The sequence below is a fragment of the Heterocephalus glaber genome, unplaced genomic scaffold (genome assembly GCF_053883595.1).
Source record: "Heterocephalus glaber isolate CG9 unplaced genomic scaffold, H.glaber_assembly_v1.0 deba00001610, whole genome shotgun sequence".
Lineage (NCBI taxonomy): Eukaryota > Metazoa > Chordata > Mammalia > Rodentia > Bathyergidae > Heterocephalus > Heterocephalus glaber.
This window is the reverse complement of record NW_028258381.1, coordinates 36,235,877-36,258,598: the sequence shown is the minus strand read 5'-3', so window position 1 is coordinate 36,258,598 and position 22,722 is coordinate 36,235,877. Positions and strand designations below refer to the sequence as shown.

The 22,722-nt window shown below is 49.7% G+C and overlaps 1 protein-coding gene across 1 annotated transcript in view; it reads left to right on the top strand.

Annotated features, from left to right (window-relative positions):
• The window catches only part of Sdk1 (sidekick cell adhesion molecule 1), an 827,695-nt gene that overhangs the window by 765,957 nt on the left and 39,016 nt on the right, over positions 1 to 22,722 (top strand). The window contains 3 exon segments of the mRNA XM_087195944.1: positions 16,667 to 16,782; positions 18,735 to 18,921; positions 20,585 to 20,722. Coding sequence (XP_087052070.1) covers positions 16,667 to 16,782; positions 18,735 to 18,921; positions 20,585 to 20,722 — 441 coding nt within the window.

Here is a 22,722-nt window from a genome sequence, read left to right as displayed (position 1 = left end):
GACATGGTGCCAGCTCCCAGCTCTGGTTCAGGTACTGTGGTAATGATATAGGAGGAATAGATGTAACTCCCAAACCTACGAGGTATTCAAAATGCAAGTTCATGTTCTCTAAAATCGAAGAATGAATTCTAGGAACAACGGAGGCTAAAAATAGGAAAAATTTATTGCGAAAAAGAAGCCTTTTGTCTAAGAGAGAAAGAAGGGAAATCAGAAAGTGACCGTATTTCCCAGGGGGGGTTAATGGAGCAAAGCCACAGGAGAGGCGGGTTCAAGGTGGGGCAAAACTATAATATCCGATGGAAATTACAAGATAGGCATGAGGTGGGGCAAAACCATGACCAACCTGTAAGATGACAAGCACAGTCACCCAGGTAATGGGATCCAATGGGAAGACAAGCCACATGTAAGGAATTTCCCATTTAGGATATCAATCACTGCTATCTATCTCTAGGGGAAGTAGTACCTCTTCTTTTATAATGCCAACCAGGGAAAGTGCCTTATTGTTCTCCACTGGCTCCTCTCTGTGTTGGCTCCTTGAGAGCTGGCACCTCAAGGGCAGCCCTATCTAACTGCCTACAAGATAATCTAATTAACTTACCTATGTACAATAGGAAGATGAACTTAACATAAAGCTTGTCATCTTAACCTTTGTTAAGTGCACAGTTCAGGACATTGAGCATGTGGACAGTGTTTCTGCAGCCATCATCACCATCTACCTCCAGAACACCCTTGGCTTCCCAGTCAGGGATTTCAGACCTATTGAGCATTCCCTTCCCTTCCTCTCTTCTTCCCAGCACCTGGCAACCTCTAACTTACTTTCTGTCTTTCCGTTTACCTATTCTAGATGTTTCATGGAACCATGCAGTGTTTGTCCTTTTGTACCTGGCTCCTGGTACTTAGCATAACATTTCTGAGGCATGTATCAGAACTTCATTCCTTTTTCTGCCTGAATAATATTCCATTTGATGGGTAGACTACATTTGTTGACCCATCCTTGCATGCGAGGATGCTTGAGTTGTTTCTGCCTTTGAGTCTGTGAGGAGAGCTGTCAGGAATATTGGAGTCCAGGGTGTTTCTAGTAGTGCTGAAGTGGGCTGGAGTCCAAGTAGCGGGAGGCTGCTACGTGAGCTGGTCCCTGCTGTTGGCATCGCACCCAGTTCTGGCCTCTCCTCTCTCTGCTGCCCAGGTCTCTTATCTTTTTTTTTTTTATTGGTCCATTTATCACTGGGTGCTTGTACCTGTACATGATGTATCTTGGTTCACCCTTCACCCCTCCACCCTTCCCTATGTACACAGACTTTGATTCCATTTTTTTTTCTTTCTCATAATTTTTCCTTTCCCTTCTTTCCTTTCCCCTTCCCCTCCCACCACCCCCAAACCCTTGGACCTTTTCCTCTTTCAAATTATCAATTATTCATTTTAATCATTTTAGTCCTTATTGACACTTTCAGTTTCTCACACTAGAGAAACTATTTGGTATTTACACATGTGTGTCCTATTTATTTTACTTAAGAGGATGGCCTCAATATGCATCCACTTAGCTATAAATGTCTCTAGTTTCTCATTCTTTATGGTGGAGTAGTACTCCATGTTATAAAAAAACCCACACCTTCATCCAGTCTCCAGTTGATGGGCATTTGGGCTGTTTCCAAGCTTTAGCTATTACAAACTGTGCCGCTATGAACATGGGTGCACATATATCGCCGTGGTATAATTCTTTTAATTCTTTTGGGAAGATACCCAGCAGGGGGATAGCTGGGTCAAATGGGACCTCTAGTCCTAGTTCTTTGAGGTATCTCCACACTGATTTCCACAGTGGTTGCACCAGTCTGCACTCCCACCAACAATGGAGAAGGGTTCCTTTCTCCCCACAACCCTGCTAGCATTTGTTATTGGTTGATTTCTTGAGAGCAGCCATTCTTTCTGGGGTGAGGTAGAATCTCAGCATTGTTTTCATCTGCATCTCTCGAATGACCAGTGATGTTGAGCATTTTTTCATATATTTATTTGCTGTTGTTACTTCTTTGTCAGGTCTCTTATCTTTGTCCCCTCTCCACCTGGAGTCCCTGCTCCTTCCACCAAGGGTATCCTCCTTCTCCAACTCCTCCCCGAGCACCTCCCCTGCATGTGCTGTCCATGGGCACTGACCTGAACTTTCTCCAGGCTCTGCTGCCTGGATCCCTCATATCTCACTGAGGAAAGGGAAGCCCTGCCCATCCCTCCCAGTGATCACAGCCTTGACCCCATGATGCTAGAGGAGAAGCTGAACCAGGGGAGGCCTGGGCCTGTGAACTGGGGCACCCAGAGCGAGCTCCACATGCTCTAGGGACCAGCTGGCCTGAGCACAGGGGTGTCTTGGGCCTTCTCATGCCCACACAGCAGCCCGGCTCCAGGGCCAGCTCAGGCTCCAGGGCTCAGCTCAGACTCAGCCCAGCCCCTGCAGGGCTCTGACCCATCCCTCCCTCCACACAGAGCCAATGTATTCCTGTGTGGCACCTGGGGAAAGCCCCAAAAGTCACTCCCCCATCGCACTGTTTTCTCTCCAGCACCTGTTGTCATCACAAGGCCACGGCTGCTTCTTCCTGAAGGGCCCTTTGCCTAGAGTTAGTACCTGTGTCACTCCTGCTGATTCACGTTCCCACACACCGAAGTTAGGCCATGGTCAGGAGGTAGCCATAGATCCCTGGGCCTGGGGTTTCCCTGGAGCTGGGGTCTGCCAGCTGTGCTGCATCAGCCCAGCATGCCTCTCTCTTCTCCATCTTAACACCAGAGAGAATTTTCTGGAAGGTGGAGAGCCAGTCATCCCAGCATCACTGCCAATTAGTCATTACCATTCCAGTCTGCTTCTCAGCCCAAGAACCCCACTGTAGTAATTCCCTTCCATCACGAGTGGTATTGCTGATGTGTTGACTTATAACAAGTAAACCTTCAGAAAATAAAACTACAGCCGGCCAATTTCTATTCACTTGGCTAGGCACTCCAGAACATCACAAATTAGTTGGCGCGCAGTGCTCAAAGGCTTTTAAGATACCACGGATCGCCAGGCACAATGGCACATATGTGTAATCCCAGCACCCTGTGAGGCAGAGGCAGGAAAATGACAAGTTTGAGTCCAGGTGACAACTTAGGGAGACCCTATGTCAAAATAAAAATATAAAAAAGACACACGGAGAGAAAGAGACACTCAGTGTGGTTTCATGAGTAACTTTATGTGTCTGAGTTTGGCTCTGTGACCCTAAGCAGATGGTTTAACCACTCCTAGCTCCGGTACTGGGGCATCTGGTACACCACGTGGTATAGAGGGGTAACCTGTGAGCCAGGGTGAGGAAACTCAGCTCCTCATCCCAGTGACACACTAAATCTTCCCTGCCCACAGGGTGGGTACCCAGAACGTTCCTGCCCTGGGATCAGCGACCAGTGTTTAGTGAAAGAATGAACAAGTCTTGACGTGACTGGCCTCCTCTATACAGTGATGAGATGGGTATAGTGATGATCTTTAGGTCTCCTCCAGCCCAAATATATAATATTTAAATCCATTTAACCTCAGAGTAAAAGGTAGTGTTAGGAGATTTTCACTGAGATTGGTTTCCAAGCACCCATGTTATAAATCCGTAAAAGTAATGCAGAAATCAGGACTCCAGTCTGCAGGAGATAGAACCCTGATCCACATGAGCTCTAGTCCAAAGTGTCATTTCTTAGCTCTTTGAATTAATTCATTTTCTGCTCTAACAAAATGTCAGAGCTGGGTGACGTGTTGGAGAAGGATCTGTTTAGCTTAAAGTTCTGCAGGCTCCAGGACATGGCATGAGCACTGGCTTAGCTCTGGTGAGGGCTCATGGTAGGTGATGCCACAGTGGCAGGAGGGCACGCAGACAGGAGACATCTGTGGTGAGACAGAAAGTGGGAGCCTGACACGGGGAGGGCTGCTCTTTCATAATAACTCTCTCTTGAGAAGTCGCAGGGCTCACACAGGAGCTACCTTAATCTCTTTCAAGGGCAGTGCCCCCAGTGACCTGCCATTAGGGTCCTCCTCTTAAAGCTCCTCTTTCTCATCACCACCCTGGGGACCGACTTCCAGTGTGTGCCACTTTGAGGGGCACACTTAAGCCATATCCAAAGCATACCACTTCTGTAGCAGCCTAGATACAGAGAGAGTGCAAAATTCAGGGGTGGCAAACCTATGGCACGCATGCCACAGCCAGCTATTTGTTATCACTGAAAGCTCTAAAAGATTTACCATCACTTGGTATAGCTCCAGGCCTGGTGGGATCCAGTGCTTTTAATAAGCTGCTGCCAAGCTGCCTCTTGGTTCCCTTTTCCTCCCAGTTGGCTCCTTTCTCAGTTAGACTCTTCATTAAGGTGGCCATTCGGCTCCCAGGAGCAAAGAGCTGCTCTCTTTCTGCATTGCCTACAGCGGAAATACACTGGAGACTTTAAGTCACTTTGGCCTGACTTTAGTCGCTTTCCTATTGCCAAACTAGTCACTGTGGACAGTGACCTAAGGTTCCCCAAGCCGGGGACTGAGGTCAAATGCACTAACGCACAAATGTGGAAACAATGCAAAGAAAGCCTTTGATTGGCTACCAGTGCTATTGCCTTATTAGATCTCTGCCATGGGGAGGTCTTTGTTGCGTAACTTCAGATTAGTTGGCACCTTCTGGTTGGCTGAGTTGAAGTTTCATTTTTCTTTAATACAAACATTTGTAAGAAGTGGCCCCAAATTTCATTTGGTCTATGTGTGCAATTCAGACAGGGTCCAGATTTCCTTTGGGGCATAACTGGCTTTGCTCTGGGGATTCTAAAGCCTGGTCTCCACGCCTTCTCATTCCAAAAGGTCCAGTGTTCTGAGCTGGTTCTGACGACCTCCTTCTGAGTTGGGACACCAGGTGTGACCACGTTGGTGACAAACTTTTCCCTCTCTGTTGTCTGCTTTTAATTCTGGAGGGTTTACGTTGCTGTGTGGTTGAATCTCTAGACCTGCCACATCTCTGTTTCACACTCAGAACCCTGAAGGACACACAGATTTTCTTCTGAATTTTTATAGCTTCGTCTTTTACCATTAAAGTCTTTAATCTAGCTGTAATTTATTTTGGCAGCTGGTATAAAATGAGCCTCTAAAGAGATTATTTCCAGAGATATTTTCCCTCAGATAACATCCACTGATTGATTCTTTGTGGTGTGTCTGAATTATGTTTTAGTCCTTATACGCAGTTCAGTCTGTCTGAGGGCTTGCTCAGTTCTATAAATATCTTTACCAGTGCCCTGGTGCCATCAAACCTTTCACTTAGGCCCCATCACTACACATGGTTCCTATTTAGGAGAGCTTGTCTTATTCTCGTGTTCCAAAATTCCTCGGCCCTCCTAAAACTTTAGTCATTTTGGCAAGTGCTCAAATAAACACGTTCTACTAGGGTTAAATTACAAACGGACACAGGAATTGATTACATCTTCATTCTCTTCTTCTTTCCACTCCAGGAATTGGACTGTCTCTCCTTTCACATCTTGTGGTAGGGTTGGCAGTGCTCTTGGTGCTTCTTGCTTGTTGCTTATGTGTCATTGCTAGCAGCTTTATCACAGATTTTACTGTGAATCCAGCTATCATGATGACCTATCCCTGCTCGACCCACAATCCATGCAGCTGAGGCTGGGGTTTACCTAATTTTTGAGGCACATTAAATGTTAGTCCAGAAGAAAGAATGAGCTTGGGCCTGAGGGTGTACCCCAGTGGTGAAGCGCATGCTTTGCCTGTGTAAGGGAGGCTCTGGCTTTGATCCCCAGCACCAGGAAAAGAAAAAAAGATAAAAAGTTAGCTCAGTAGTTCCAGCACCTGCCTCAAAAGCGCAAGGTCCTGAGTTCGATCCTTGGTACCAAAAAAAAAAAGACAAAAAGATAAAAGAGAAGTTCAGTAGGTCTTTAGAAAGGGAGCCAGGACTTGGCTGTCCTGTATATAATGAGGAGTGGCTGCCAAATGCAGATCAGCAGCCAAATATCCTGAACTTTGGTCTTTGGCTCTGCAACTTTTCCCAAAAAGCAAAGAGACAGAAACATAAACTCAGTGTTCACAGTCACTTGATCACTTCAGGCCGCGTTCGGGTTGCTTTTGCATACACATTGCTTTAGAAGACAGAAGAGCTTCTCCAAACTATTGTTTTACTGTTATCTTTAAAGAATGAAGAACATGCTATAGAATGTGGGTTTTACCTTTCCTATAATACTACCAGTTTTTAATTACTCTCAGCTGGAATGAGTGAAAAATAACAAAGCTTCTAGCTGTTTCAGCTCCCCCTAGTGACAAATAAAGCCAGTCCTAGAGCCCATTAAGTGAAATTAAATGGATTCAGAGCTGTGCTGGTTTGGAAATGTGTTTATAATGAAGAGAGAACAGCAGTTGTTTACAGGGTAATTAATGTAGTTGCCCCCTACTTCCCAGGGCTGTGATATCTCCTCATTGCCCATCAGTGGGGTGCCCAGGTGACCACTAACAGGATGGTGGTGGTGGTATGACCTCATGCCGACCATGGACAGTTCCCACAGTTGGCGGGAGCATCTCCCTGCTTGCTTGCGCCATGAGCACTGCTGGGCATAGGCAGAATGCAGCCTTCCATCGGGAGAGGGTAAATGAGTTTCTCCTGGTGACCATCACTGTTGTGGTTGCCCAGTGGACACTACTGTTTCCAAGTCACAGAGGAATCTTGGACTTCAAAGATGGGTGGAGTCACCCTCTATCAGGATTTTGAAGCCTGGGGACTCTGGGGCTCCTTTCAGCCTCTGGGGCTGCAGCTCAAGATGTCTGCTCCTTTAACACACAAATACATCTCTGAAGCCATTCTTGGGAGTTCGGACTGAAGCTGTCTGGGAAGGTGCCTTGTAGGGGTCTTTCTGTGCACCAGAAGTCTGCCACCTGCACCACCCCAGGGAGGACTGATGTCATTCAGGTCTTCACGACCTCCTCCAGCACGTGTGGAAAGTCCACCAGGCCAAGGCAGCAGCCCATTCCGGGAAGAGCACTTCCAAGCACAGCGCTGGGGACCCAGGCAGGGTGAGGGGGCGGGCCGTGCTGGACAGGGTCCAGAGCAGGTGCTCTCAGGAGCACGCCTGGCGCACAGAGGCAGACCTGGCCGGAGAGGAGGAAGGGAAGGAGGCTGGCTTGGAGACAGCCTCATGAATGCAGGGTGGGCTGGCTGAGCCTGCAGGTGTGGGCTGTGCTGGGTCCCTCTCTCGGGGCTCATCCAGAAGCTTATCACCTCCACCCCATCATCTGTCCAGTGTTCAGCCTCACACGCCTCTGTCTCTGTGTCTGGGCCTGGGTCCCCAGGGTCTACATGGACAGATCGGATGTGCCCCTGAGACTGGCCTGTGGGTGGGATCCTCCAGGTTCTGCTCAGGCCTCCGAGTCCTACTCAGGGTGCACATCCTCCCCCGGCCCCTGGAACAACACACTGCTCTCATGCTTGGTGGCTGCCCCACGCCAGATTATACCTCTCTCTCCCGGCAGACACGGTGCTCAGGAAACACTGGATGGCTGGATGAATGATATCATGAATAACCTTTTTTCCATCAGTGTGGAAAGGTGACAGAATACTCGTGTACCCAATGCCATTGGAAAGGATCCTATATGGCCATAGTCCTGAGTCAGTACACGGCTGTTCTCTGGGAAACCCTCTGCTGTGCCAGATCATCAGCCCATTCAGATGTCTCCATTTAGCATCCATTTGCTTGGGAGATTGTAGCTGAGGGCAGCAGGAAATTCCAAGGCCTGGGCCCTGCCTTGGAGGAGCTCCTGCTGCCTGGCCTGGGGTCTTTTTAGGGTGCAAAGCTCTCGGACGACCAGCCTTAAAGGGTTGGGGCATGTATGTGTCACAGAGCTCAGGGTGGACCAGAGCTGGGCTGGAGCTGAACTCGTGTGGGGCCAGGAATAGCAGCCATCTTCCAGGCCTGGCATCCCACCTGATGGGGTCCACACCCAGCCCCTGGTCACTGTGACACCAGAGGGAGTGGAATTCGTGATTACCATGATTATAATCTCAAGTACCCACAGCTCAGACAGACCCGGGCTTCGCACATCCCTACCCAGCTCCAGCTCCACCTCCGCCACCTCCAGGCTCTTCAGTCCCAGCCCTGCTTCTGCCTGTGAAGCTGCACTGCCCACAGTTAGCCCTGGGCTCTTGACTTCACAGGCAGGCCCCTTCCCCAGCCGGCGCTGTCCCCTTCTTTCCCTGTTCCCTTCAGCAGGGGCTGCAGACATGACCCAGGGCTCAACACCAGGGCCATTGCTGTGAATAAGGTTTTCCTGGAATACAGCCACACCTTTTTCTGTAAAGACTTAGACAGAAATTATTCAAGTTCCATTTGCCAAAGAAAGGCCATGTTTAGTGGGTGGGACAGAGGCCTTGTGTCCCTCAAAGCTTTAAAATACTACCTGAGTCTTTACAGAAAAACCTTCCACCTCCAGCCTCAGAAAACACCTTGGACCTTAGAGTCAGACAGATCCAAGTTCATATCTAGTCCATTGTGGGACGAGTGACTTAGCCCTCTGAGCCTGTTTTTTTCTGTCACAAGATGAAAACAAAGTGTTTCTCCAACAGCATGGGTTTTGCAAACACAGCAGCTGCATAGAATGCAATTGATTACTTAGGGTTGTAACCTGCCAATGAGCAGCACCTTTGGTTATAATGCACCCAGGGTCTGTCCGCCCTGGCTCTTACTGTAATGGGAAACAAGAAACAAGAAACAGAGCCGTGTGGCAAAGCTGGTTTGTTGGAGAGGCTTTGAACTCTGCCTATCTAACAGTGGGTGATAAAGCGATTGAACTGATAAGAAGGTGTAAGCACCACTTGCTAATGAGGGAAAACAAAGGTCACTATGGGATGAAATCAGAACCTGAATTTATTTGGAGGCAGTATGCAGGAGGGTGAGCTCGGAGCTAATCTTTAAAGTTGAACTATCTGTCAGGAAAACACATTTATATCATGAGGCCTCAGCCTTCCTTTCCTATTAAAACACTTGTTTTTCAAACACCACTCAGTTTCTTCAGATGACAGCAGCTGAATCCTGGCAGATCAGTTAATGCCCCCCTCCCGGGCTGAGGAAGGGAGGGTGCCCACTGCCGCTCCAAGGCTGGGATGGGGTGTGCCCCTCAGGGGTCCTGGGTGCTCAGTGTGGTGATGTTGGGAGGTGGGCCCTTTAAGAGGCAGAGCTTGGTGGGAAGACCTTAGGTCTTTAGGTCATTTAGAGGCAGACCATCACAGGGGGTGGTGGGATCCTAGTCTCTCTGCTTTCTGCCCCACCGTGTGATCTCCGCTCCCACCAGTGCTGGTGACACAGCTGAGGGGCCCCTCCCCAGAGCCTGTCTGTACCATGTTGTTTGGATTTTCAGCATCCAAAACAAAGCTAAATAAACCTCTTTTCTTTATAAAGTTAGGCTACCCCAGGTATTTTGTGGTAGTAATGCAAAATGGACTGATACATCTCTGTGCTCCTAGACCATCAGCAGAAGGATCCAACCTTCCGACACATATCTGTGTGCCCAGTCAGAGCCTAAAGTTCTTGTCATCACCTCCACTCTGTGCTTTGGAGGTGCCTATGATCAGACCCCTCATTATCTCCTGCTCTGTTCAGCATTCTGTCACCCTCAGCAACACATGGGCCAGCACAAAGGCCAGGTGCAGGTCTCATTTCCTCTCAGATTCCAGTCCTGTGCCATGTATGGAGTGATGTTGACTCTGAGAGGGTGTTATTGCTGGATACTCACACCTGAAATCCAATGTTTCTGATGGAGCTGCACCAAACTCCAGCCAGTCTCTGAGCTCCCAAACCTGTAGAGGCTGGGCTCGGGACAGGCACCCTCCCCAAGGACCTACTGCTCCACTTGGGATGTCACAGTCAGCTGGCGCTGTGTGACAAGTTGTCCAGTTATGTGCTGGAAACAACACATCTACTAACTCACAGTTTCTGTGCATTGGAATCCAAGCAGAACATAGCTGGGTCTTCTGCTTCAGGATCTCTGGTAGAGTGTCAGCAAGGCCCGTGACTTTGAAGGATGAGGCAAGGAAGGACCTATGTCCAAGCTCACTTACACAGCTGTTGGCAAGATTGTGTTCCTCAAAGGCTGTTGGTCTAAAGCAATGATGGCAAACCTTTTAGAGACCAAGTGCCCAAACTGCAACCCAAAACCTCCTTATTTATTGCAAAGTGCCGACACTCCAATTAAACCTGAATGCTGAGGTTTTAGTGTAGAAAAAACTGTGTCTTTAAAGAAAAGCACAATAACAGAACTCTCAGTGATACAAACAGCCCAATGGAGCACGTGTGCCAGAGGTTTACCACCACTGGTCTAACACCTCAGTCCCTGGGAGCAGAGTTCTTCCATGCAAGGCCTTCCCACAGCGCGTCTCACAGCTGGGCAGCTGCTTCACTGCCACCAGCTAGCAGGAAAGCAACAGGCATCCTACTAATAAGATGGAGCCCTGTCCCCACCCCACTTCCCTGGCAGTTCCCTGGGTGGGCAGGGGACAGAGTTGACCCCACAGCTTCAGGGAAGAAGTCTGTAGTGAAACACATGGACCCAGCTCTCCTGAAGTCCTGCTTTCCAGGAGCCAGCATTTTGTTTCATCCCTAAACGCTTCCAGTGTGGTATTTTCCCATCTTTAGCTCATGATGAACTATGAGGTGCAGAGAGATTAAGCAGAATGCCCCGAGTCACTTGGGTAGACCCAGGTGTGACGACTCAGAGCCCAGGGCTCTGTCCCCGCCATAGACCTGTGGTAAGCTGGACCACATGTCAGTGAATTGCAAAAGACATTTTTGTGACCAGTTTCCAGATGTTCTCTTATGAGCATTCCTAGAGCAGTTTTTGGTTCTGGCTGAGCACAGCAGGTGACAGGAAGAAAGGTGGAGATTTTGGAGCTCAAAGGAAAGGTCAGGCAGCCTAACTGGGATTCAGCCACTGGAGGAGGCTGCTAGAGACACTGGCTGAACTGTGGGAGGAGGGGTGGGAGTCAGGCTGCTGGCTGAGCATGCTTGAACCCACACATCTGCCAACTGTGACCCTGGGCAAGGTGGCCTCCCTGGGCCTTGGTTTCTCATCTGTGAAGTGGGGTCAGTGGCTAGTAGGTGATGAGGACTGGAAGGCAGGCAAAGGGCAAGAAGAGTCACCTGATACACAGAAACACCCGCAGGATCAACAGCAGCACCTCTGTGCACATGTCACGTGTGAGCTGTCATGACTCCCAGCAGTGACAGGCTAGAAATCAACTCTGCCTGCTTGTGACCTCAAAGCCCTGGAGAATTCAGGAGAGAAGGGGCGCTAGGCTGAGAGAAGGGTGGGCCACATATCTCACGTCTATTACAAGTTTATAAAATACAGGCTTCTCACTTGGAATTGCCTGTTGTGACTGTTTTAAAAGTTATTTGATAGCTGAGCATGGTGATGCATGAATGTAGTCTCACCACTGGAGAAGCTGAGGCAGGAGAAGTTGAAGTTCAAGTTCCACCTAGACAACTTAGCAAGACCCGCATCCAAACAAAAACTAAAAGGATTGAGGATGTAGCTTGGTGGTTGGGCACCCCAGGTTCAATCCCTTGCACCACAAAAAAAGAAAAAAATTATGTTACAATGCCAGCTGAAGTTCTCTTTGTGACCTGCAGTCCTGGGGACAGGGCTTCACACTCTTGGCTCATCAAGGATACTGGGCATTGAGCTTCCTCTTCCAGGTCAGCAGCCATTCAGATACTTTGTTCTCAGGATTGTGCTCTTGACTGTACACAGGGACTTTTGTTTCCTGGCGCACTCACCAAGACTTCCAAATCCCCACTCTCGGCTCTCTCGTATCAAGGCGCTGCTCTCTGTCTCCAGTTCCACCTTGTCCCCACCTGAGTTGAAGCAGTGTGTTCCATTTAGACCTGCTTTAGACATGGGCAAGGCCCCAGAGACCACATAATTACCCAAACCTGGAGCATATCTCCAGATATCCCTGCTTCAGGGAGCAGATGTGTTGGCAAAGTTTGCATAGAAGGTAGATTAGATTAGAGAATTCTGTTGCACTTCAACAGGGAGTCAAAGAAAGTATTTGACTAGGAAAATATTGATGTAATTAAAGTGAACTGATGAGGGTAGAATTTTCTTCAATCCTATAAAGAAACACTTATTTCATTATAGTAAAACGTTAACAGTGATCCTAAAATTATCAGTTAAAAACCTGTGCTACCAAAATAATAACTGAAAGTAGAAACCTAGTATGGTCTGTCATAGTCTGACATGCATCTAGCAAAAGCAGGTGCCCAGCATGACCAAAATGATTCAGCAGCAGCAGATGCCCTGCATGGCCAAGGGTGGCTCTAGCAGTAATGGGTACCTACTGTGCTCGAGGGTGGCCCTAAACCAGGACGACCTTCTGCCTACTGTGAACTCAACAGACACCAACTTTCTCACTTTGGACTTCTGTTCCTTCCTTTCCCACCTCCAGAAGTGCCCTCACTCCTTGGCCTGTGGTCCCATGGTAAATCCTCCCCATTATTTAAGAGCCAGCCAGATGTTTGGTCTTCCAGAAACATGCGCATCCCCAGCCAGAAGCCGCCTCTCCTGGCCCTGTGAATATGTGCTCACCTCTACCTTGTGTTATCATTACTGCAGTTTTCTCCCTTGTTAAATAGTCTTTTACATCTATGTATCCACCCAAGCCCAGCGCTAAGTCCAGGGCCTGGTTAACATTCAGGAAGTGTCCATCAAATGTGCACTGTGGAAACAAAGTCTCAGACCTCAGTGGCCCTGACACCCACATGACGCTACCATGTGGCCTGCCCTCAGGGTTTGCCACTCCTCTCTGCCTCCTGTTCTCTATGTCAGACCAAGGCTCAGCCGGCCTAGAGGGTGTGGGGAAAGGGGGCTGCAGCCACATAGGCCTCTGGAGGTGCTTTGAGGTAGTGGTCCCTGTCCACTGCTTCCCACGTATGGCTGCTATTACCCTGTCCTTGATCAAAGAGCCATGTGGTCCATGAAATCAGCAGAGGCCACTACAAATCCCACAGCCCTGCCACTGTCTAAAGTCAGATGATTCCCCCAACACAGGGAGTGGATTTTTCTTTGTTTTGCATTACTGGGGATTGAAACCAGCAGAACCTTCACATTGAACTACATCCCTGGCCCTTTTTACAAATAATTTTATTTTGAGTTAGAGTCTCACTAAGTTATTACACTGCCCAGACTGGGCTCAAACTTGCAGTGGAGTGGATATCTGGATGGGAGAGTAAAAGACTAAATGAATGAGCATCCTTCTCACTGCAGGGTCGATTCCTACAACTCTGAACTCGCCCTTTGCTCTCTCAGGCCTCTGCTTCCCTACCGAAAGCCAGGCCCAGATGTCCCCTCATCTGCAGGGATCCTCTCATCCTCAGGGTTCCATCCCAAATGCCAGAGGAGACCTGAAACTGTCAGTATACTGAGCCTCTATGGGCTAGCTTTTCCTGTCTGTATATACCTATGGTATAGTTTAGTTCATAAATTAGACACAATAAGCAATTAACAACAACTAATAATAAAATAGAGCAGTTATAACAATATACTGTAATAAAAGTTAACTGAATGTGGTCTCTCTGGAATCTTTCATTTCATATTTTTGGACTATGTTTGATCACGAGTAACTGAGTCCACAGGAATAAGACCATGGGTGGAGCATTCCTCTTTTCCTTCTGTGGTTTGAGTGTGCTGGTGCCATCTGCTGTTCTCTTGTAGCAGAGGTTCCTACAAGGTAAGGCCTGAGCCCAGGCTAGGTACAAGGCCCTGTGGCAGCAAGGTCATTCAGGTCTGAGAGGACATGGAATAAACAGAAAATGAAGACTGAGCTGGGAACAACCATTGTGTTGCATTGCCTGTTTCTTGATCCACTTGAAGCTGCTGGTCAACCAGGGTGGCAAGCTAGCCCAGAGTTGAGTGAGGTGGACAGACCACTGCCCTAACTGCTCTGTGGGGCTTTCCTGCCAGCCTCCAGGCAGATACAGCAGGTCCAGGGACAGCCAGACTGCATCCTAGCTCAGCCCACATCACCCAATTTAGTAGGCGTTCCCCCAAGCAATCAGACAGGATTCCAGAAAATTCCAGAAATCTCAGGAACACTACTATTGCTGTCAGATACAGAATGCCTCTGGAAGTCCCTGAGCCTTCTGTGTTACTAGTTAATGAGATCTCTCTCCAAGGCTGTTCCAGTGCCCTGGTGGGGGTACAGGAGCAACCCTGCTGAGACTGGAAGCTGATAGTTCTGTCATAGCATCATCAGCTCTGCATGAAACTTACAGAGCTGATCTCAGTCTTGTACCATAACCTTTCCATCCACCTCTGATGCTGTTTGTAGACCATCTGTGATTCAGCAAATCCAGACATTGCTGGTTAAAATACTTTTTAAAAATAATTTCATGCTTTTTAAAGAAACATGCTGACTGCTATTTGTGTTCTTCTTATAAAACAAATGTTAAGATAAGGGAACAAAAAGATAATGACTGAGCCAGCACTCCATTGACTCCCCCAGCTGCACACATGTCCCTTGAATGAGGCTTGTATTCATCATTGGAAACAGCAAGGTCTTCCTGAAAGTCAAGTTCTCCTATCAGGCTGGGGGTCCAACAGCTTTAAGGAGCCAAAAAAATAAATCTCGAAACTGACAAACTCTGCTCAGTGTTTACATATATTTCTCTCTTCTCTGCACGTGCCATTGACAAAAAAAAAAAAAGAAAATTTCTTTGTTACCTGCAGAATCTTTCTGGCACAAAGCACCCTACTGCTGCATAGCTAGTGGGGACATGGAAGCATCTCAGCTGCCTGAAATGGTGCCGGGGCCTTTGTCCAGTGTGTGTCAACCCCAGCCAAGAGACACATGGGCTCCTGGATCTGGGGTGAGGGGTTGCCTGGAGCACATGAATTCCACCAGTTCCTGCAGATGGACTTCTGAGTCCAGGGCTGTTGCTGCTCTGGGTCTGTGTGAAGGAACCCTTGGAGGCACTGAGGGGTTCCTAATGGAAGACGGGGTAATGGCCATGCTCAATTTTGCCTTTCACATTTTAATTGTACAACAGTAATTTTGCAATAGAGTTGCCGATGGCAAACATGCAAAAGACATTAACTTTATTTATGTTTTGGATTATTAATGTGGCTGTTAAAATTCCTCCAGTTAGTTTTGATTGAATTGTTTTTTTGTGTGATTCTGTTGTTTAATGGAGCGGTAAATAAGAATTTCTGATAATGAGCCTGAGCATCTGTCACAGCAACCTGGTGAGGGTTATTAACATTTCCATTAACGGCAGGGTGGGCAGTGATAATATGGAAACCACACAGTTAGAACAAAATAAATAGTTGGTGTCAGGCTGAGCGGGTGTTAATTACTATTTTATTCTACATTGAGGGGAGCAGAAACTGGGGAAGGGGTGACACACGAGGTCATTCTCTCCCTGGAAGCCCTCTCAGTCTGGGTGCTGGCCATGTCCTTGGACAGTGACTGTCTGGTCACCTGTGTTTATAAACAGATTGAATCCAAAAGCAGCCCCCTGCTCCTGGAGTGCAGGCCAGGGTTGCAGGAAGTGGGGAGGACTCGGCTAGTTTCTGCTTTCCTAGAGCCAGGAACCCAAGAAAAACCCCACACAACTCCTCAGGGTCCAGCCCAGCTCCAGTTTCCGGGTGGGAGAAGGGAGCGGCTCCCAGGAGGCAGAGAACAGATCATCAAGAGAAAGTGCCCATCCTGAGAGTAAGAGATAGCCTGAAGCTGGCAAAACGGAGAGGACAGGAATGCTCCAAAACCCGGCATGTGCTCTCTGCACCACCCACAGCTCCCTCATGGCCCTGTGGGGAGGTGTGGCCATGCTATTCTTATCCAAGTTGTCTTGTCTTTTGCATGCAGTTTCCTACGACCTTGACATGGTACCAAGGGATCACTTCCCACTGGAAGGGAGGGAGAAGAAGTGAGAATTTGGCACTCAGAATTTGCAACCAGAGCCAGGCGTCCAAGTACCTTGGAGCCAGGCATGCTCACAGAAACCCAATTCCCAGTCCTCAGGGGGCGCAGCTCTGTGATGTCCCCTCATAGCTCCACCTACAATGGGGCTTTATAACCAGGACACCTAAACCTGTGATAGCAGCAGAGATGTCTTTATTTTCTATAACCTCTGCCCAAAACTCAGCATTTCCCCGATCACGAGTGTTGGCACAGCAGTGCCTGTGGCACCCTCGCCACAGAGCCACAGGTATCCCTCACTGTACCCCAGGTGCCACCGGGACGTCCAAGTGTCAGCCACACTCAGGGCTGCTTTGCTCCCACAGTAGGTATCAGACCAGCCCCTGAGCCTGCCTCCTGTGTTCATGTTTGTCGTTCAATATTCTGCCAGCTTATCTAGTGGAATCAGTTTTCTCTGAAATTCTATATATTTTACTTTATGTATTTAAGAATGTTCTAGGAGGGCTTGTAGCATTCCCTGGTATAAAGAGCTAAGATCTGCAGTGATGCAGTGTAGAGCTGGCATGTGGTTGTGCCTGAGGCTTCCCAAGCTGGGCGGTGTCCAGGGCAGTCTCTCATGCTGCCCTTCCTGGAATTGGGACTTATGTGACCCCTGTGTGTATGTGGATGGTGGTCCCAGCTGGCTCATGAAGGGACATCCCAGTTACCCTTGTGTCCTCTTCTTTCCTCAGCCCCAGCAATGGCTCCGCAGAACATCCAGGTGACCCCACTGACAGCCAGCCAGCTGGAGGTTACATGGGACCCACCACCTCCAGAGAGCCAGAATGGGAACATCCAGGGCTACAAGGCAAGCTGGCGGGGCGGCTCTTCCTTCTGCTCACTGTGTGCCCAGTAGGAGGCCCAAGGGCTTCAGCTGGGAAGCTGACCCTGCTCCAGGCCACTGCCTGGCTCACTGTCCCCTGCCACTTTCTCAACAGCAGATGGACAGCAGGCACACAGCCTGGAGGCCAGGCCCTGGGTCAAACTACAGGGCTGGGGGCATTTGCAGGGGCTGCTTTGTGCCCATCACAGAGCAACCCAGGTGGCAGCTTCAGCTCATCCAAAGGTCTTGAGGGTTTCTCCCTGCTATGGACACCAGGCCTTGCAGCAGGAACCTGGGCTCTTCCTGTGTCTGATCCAGAGCCCCCAGCCCATTTGCTGATAGCAGCAGGAAATGGAGTGTCCTCAAAAGAACATGCTCTCCACCCCAGCATTGCCCAGATCACTACTGGACATTACTCAGAGTGAGACTTTCAGTTCACTAAGTGGGACTCTGGGATGGATGGGACCTGAGAATTGCATTTCTAATAAGTTTGCAGTTGGTATGGATTCTGGGATCCCCACTTTGAAAACCGCTGGTCTAGAATAGCTAAATGCTGTAGAGATGGAGGAAAAGAAAGGCAGCACAGTGTACCAAGTGTTGGGGAGGAATGAAAACACAGAGTACTTTATCTGGCAGCAAGGTGCTACTGGCTGCTTCCCTATGCTAAGATCCAGGAGCCCTGGATACCCATGAAAGCCTCTTGCAGAAAAAACCCACGTCCTTCCCAGCATTAATCCCCTTGTCTGGCCTCCAGGAGCACCAGTTGATCAGTTACCAGATTCTCTGGGCTCGCCTGCCCTGATGACTATTGGGCCAATTAAATGTCCATTTAAAAATGATTTTTGTAGGTGTTTTATGAAAATTAATGCCTTCCTCCATGGCAGGATTGTTACAGTGATTAATGAGGTACTGGAAGGTCCTGTGAGCCCGGAGGCCAGGTGCGATTTATGTATGTCCAAAGTATGTTTTCTCATTTCCTTAACAATGAAGACGTTCAACTTGGGTATTGATCACACGTTAGCTGGGGCTGTGTGAGTGGGGGATCCTCTCTCGTCAGCTCCCCTGTGTCTTGCAGATGGAAATCAGCCAAATTCACCTATCAGGGCTTGCTCCTTACAGGTGTGACTTGGGGGCATGCAAGGTAGGCCGCTGGCCCCAGCTTCCCTGGTGCCCAGTGTTGCTTTTACACAAGGCATGCTACTCTTGGGGCCTGGCTTGGGCTTAGCCCCGTGACCCAAGGTGGATCCACAGACTGGTATTGTCTTTAGGCAGCCCAGCTGGCACTGGCTAGAGTGGTGGTTCCGACCAGCTGTCTAGGAAGCAGTTCTGGCAGCCAGTTCAAACCTTTGTATTTGGACATTCAGTACACCTGCCAGTACATCAAAGCTATATGGGAGGAAATGCTACCCAAGAAAGGCATGGGCTTTCCCACCAGTTCTGAGCCCAGTGTGGGTCTCTTGTTATTTCAGTACTTTAATTTCTAAAATGTTTTTGCCTCATCAACCGAATATTTAGATACAGAGTTTGAGCAAAACATGAGAACATGGGGGTGGGAGCTTGGGGCTCATTCCATGCATGGCTCAGAGCCGGAGTGGACCGTGGGCAGCGTTCTCCCCGAGGGACAGGACAGAGGTGTCCGGCGGAACGAGCCCCGCCCGTAGCACAGGCACAGGACCAGTGTCTGAAGGGAAGAGTCTTCTGTCCTCGGGCCCTGCCCTGGGCGTCTGACTGATGCCCCGACTGCAGGTGACAATTCGGAAGCACAGCCCATCGCCAGACACCGCTAGCAGCAAGGACCTGCACCGGCCCGCAGCACCAGCCTCCAAGCTCCTGTGCCCCCAGGAGATGGCGGTCCCACCAAAGTGCTCCTGGGACACAGCCCAGCCTCGCCTCAGGGCTTCCCCGTGTGGACCCTCAGCCTGGTCTCTTCCTGACAGATCTACTACTGGGAGGCAGGCAGCCAGAACAAAACAGAGAAAATGAAGGTCCTCTTCCTCCCGGAGCCCGTGGTGAAGCTGAAGAACCTGACTAGCCACACCAAATACCTGGTCAGCATATCTGCCTTCAATGCTGCTGGAGACGGGCCCAGGAGCGAACCCCGGCAGGGGCGCACCCACCAGGCCGGTAGGTGGGCGCCGGTTTCCTCTCTGCAGGCCTAGGTGGGACCAACCTTGAGATCTCCACCTTGTGTCACCTCTCTGGTGGTCCCTGGGCTCCCTGGAAGAGCAAAGTGCCCTTTTGCTTGGTTTCCACAGTGCTGTGCTCTGCCTGCCCTTCACACCCCTAGCCAGGGATCTGGAGGAGAGAGGCAGCACTGGGGTGATGTGTGCTTCCCCAGGCCTGGCCTGTCATGGTGTAGGTCAGTGCTGGACAATGACAGTAGGAGCTGGACATGTGTTCTCTGGAGCCAGAGAGACCAGCAGAGGGAGGAAGGGCTCTGTGCTTACAGCCTGGCCTCATTCCTGATGCTCAGGGCGCCATCCAGAGCCGTCTCGTCATTTGTGCAGTTCACTGAGGGCTGAGCTCCTTGCACATCAAGGCAGGCCCCAAGGCCAGGCCCACACACCACCCCTAGAACAGCCACACACCTAGGCAGGATCTGAGAGCAGATGGAGCTATGCTGTGGAGCTGTGCTGCTGAAAGCCTCAGGCCAATACAGGGCTCAGCAAGTGTACAATAGGCCATCCTTCCAGTGCATCTCAGTCTCCCCAACAAATGGCAACCTGGCTTTGGGTCTTGGTGGCCCTTTGCAAGACCCAGGCTCAGGAGACTATGGATGAAGATGCAGGGCTCAGAGATTACCGGTGTTCTGTGGGCTCAGTGGACTGATACCGCACCCAGGAGACTAACCACTGGCCAGGGTGCCGGCATTGTGTTCAGGAGATGGCTATGCCAGAGTGCCAGGGCTGCCTCCTTCTGCCCTCATCCAGTGCCCCAGGCCAGCTTGGGAATCCGAGTTGGAAGGATGTGGGTAGATTGGTGGAGCAAAGAACAGGGCTGGGCCACTTTGGGACACTGGAATATGGTGGTTCATGAACTAAAGGACCCAAGGACAAGGCAGAGTGGAGAGAAGGTGGGTGCCAGTCCAGTGGGTGCTTCCAAGCAGCAAGAGGCCAGGTGCCCATCAGGCTGTGGGTGGGGTGAGGGGACAGCCTCAGTACACAGCCATCCGCAGAGTCCAGGCAGAGCAAATGTGAGTGGCTTCCGTGCCGTGCTCCTGGCCACACACTGGCCCTCATTTCCACAGCAGCTTCAACTGCTTGGCCAGACACCTCCTCTCTTAGCCCCACACAGCTATCTGAGCCCGCAGTGTTGAGGAGTTTAGATGGAGGGGCAGACAGGGGCGTCCTCTGAGACCTCTGGGCCCCTGTGAGAGGAAAGAGGAGGGGAAGCAGGGAGGGATGGGGAGAGCCCTTGTCCACCACCAAGCACCACTTCTCTCCAAAAGAGCAGGACAGGGCCCCTAGAACCTTCCAGCAGGCTCTGGACACTGCCATCTGCATGTCATTTTCTGTTTCCATCCATTATTCATTTTCGACCTTTTGCCAGTCTGCCTCTCAGCTCCTTTGTGTTTGATTCTGTCATTTTCTCCGCTCTGTGTTTCTGATTGATCCTAGGAAGTTTGGAGGTGATCAATGCGTCTCCTTTTCATTCTGTGGCATTTAGACTTTTACTGGGTTGAAAATAACACCTAATAACATTTCCTTTTCTTTATGGAGGCACAGATGTGTGTGTGTGATCCATAAAGGTGCCTTCGTGAAAATCACTTCAGTGTTCACTCTTCCAGCTCCTGGGGCCCCCAGTTTCCTGGCATTCTCCGAAATCACCTCCACCACACTGAATGTGTCCTGGGGGGAGCCAGTGGCAGCCAATGGCATCCTGCAGGGCTACCGAGTGGTGTATGAGCCCTTGGCGCCCGTCCAAGGTAAGAGCAGAGGGATCGGGGCAGGTGTACCAGCCTCACTGCTAGGAACCTGGAAGGAGCAGGGGAGGCAGAGCTAAGACAGCTCTGCACAGCCAAGTCCAGAGTGTTGCATTCCCCATGGGATCACACCATGAACCTTCCTTGACCTAGTCCCCAATTTCCAAAATGTCTCTTCCTCTCCCCACTGAGATTCTAATTCTAGTCTGTGTCACCCCTGACAGAGGCACCCTCAGTTCTACTCCACCACCCACCTTCCAGATACCATCTACACTTTGGAAGAGGTGCAAATGCCCAGCATCCCTTCATGCTGTGCACTTCCTTCCATTCCCCACTCACTCAGCAGTTATTAATTAAGCACCTGCTGCATCCCGAGAGCTGTTCAAGTGCTAGAATCCACTGACCCAGGAAAGCAAGGGTCCTCATTGACTTGTGTGCTGACATCCTGCTCTCCTAAAATAGTTTCTATTCCAGGAAGAGAGAGGCAACACACAGATAACTAAACCAATAAGCAAAAATCTGGTAGTGATGGATGCTTTGAGGATAATGGGAGTGTGCATGCCTGGGAAGGGGCTCAGGGTGAGAGAGGACTCACCGAGCAAACACCCGAGGGAAAACCTTCTGCAGAGGTCTCAGTGTGCACGCTCCTAAGAGGGTAGGGCTTGGTGTCCCGCTGTGGAGACCATGCCATTGGCCAGAGCTTTTCAAGATGGTCTGGAGTTTCCTAGGGAAGGAAAGTGGAGTACAGGACCAGCTTTTACAAGGGCAGGGTCCTCCTGGCTAAATACCACCCCCTGAATGCCACATGATGCAAAGAGGATTATCGATCACCCTAGAACTTCCTCCATCAATCAGAAACAGACCCGCCATAGAGTGAGGAGGGAGAGTTAAGACACAAAGTAGGCTGAGGTAAATCACAGCAAAGCCTTGAGAATAAATAATAGATGCAAGCCAAAGATGAAATGCAATTGGCTGCTGGGAGAATGGGTTGCAGGGATGGAGGAATTTGGGATTGCGGAGAGCAGCTGGGGATGGGGGTAGGGGGCTGGGCAGGGGGCAGAGGGTGAGGAAGGCAGAAGTGGCAGTGAGGGAGCGTTCTGCTGGCGGAGGCGCTGGGATCCGCCCAGGGACTGCAGGCGGGGTACCTGTGGGGTCAGAGTGTCTCTTGTCTCTGTATCATTTTAATTCCTTCTGTGGCCATCTGTCTGTCTGCCAGATCACTGATGTCCCCACCAAGGGCCCTGTGGCATTCTCTCCTCATTGTACACCTAGAGACCAGCTGTCTCTGCCCTGTGCCACAGGGCAGGTTCCCCCCGTAATGTACACAGACAGACTGTAAAAATTATAGATTATTTAATGTCTAGGAGGAAAAATATAACCAGAACATCAAATAATATTGGCTCTTCATTTAAAGCGGTGATAAAAGTTTCCTTTTAAAATAAGCACATTCAGATAAAACAGGGAGGTGATTTGAAGGAGGACATTTAAGCGCTGGATTTTATTTCACCAAATCTAAAATGCCATTGACTATAAGATTCATCGTCATTTTATGACATGCTAAGAAAAAAAAAGTGCTTCCAATAAACTATGGCCCAGTATTTCCGTATTGTCAGTTCTGAGCTGCATCCCAAATCAGAGATGTGAACATTGAGAAAGAAAACAAAGTGTACCTGAGTCGACCGATACGCTTCAGTGAGTAACAGTGGGCAATCTGTGGACATGGTGATCTCAAGTGCAGAGCAAGCACGGGAGGGATATGGAGTTCTCTTGGCCCCTGCTCTGCTGTGTCCTATGTCTGGGAACTGCGCAACTTGACATGGCTTCTTTGAGGTCCCAGGGGCAGATGTACAGAAAGGGACCCACCCATTGTTCCGTGCATTTCACAGAACATCTTGCCTGCCAGCATTCCCTCCTCTTGCCTGACACACACGTGGGCATACGTGCACACACACACACACACACATGCACACACAAGTTCATGTTTCAGGAGCCCACGTTACAAT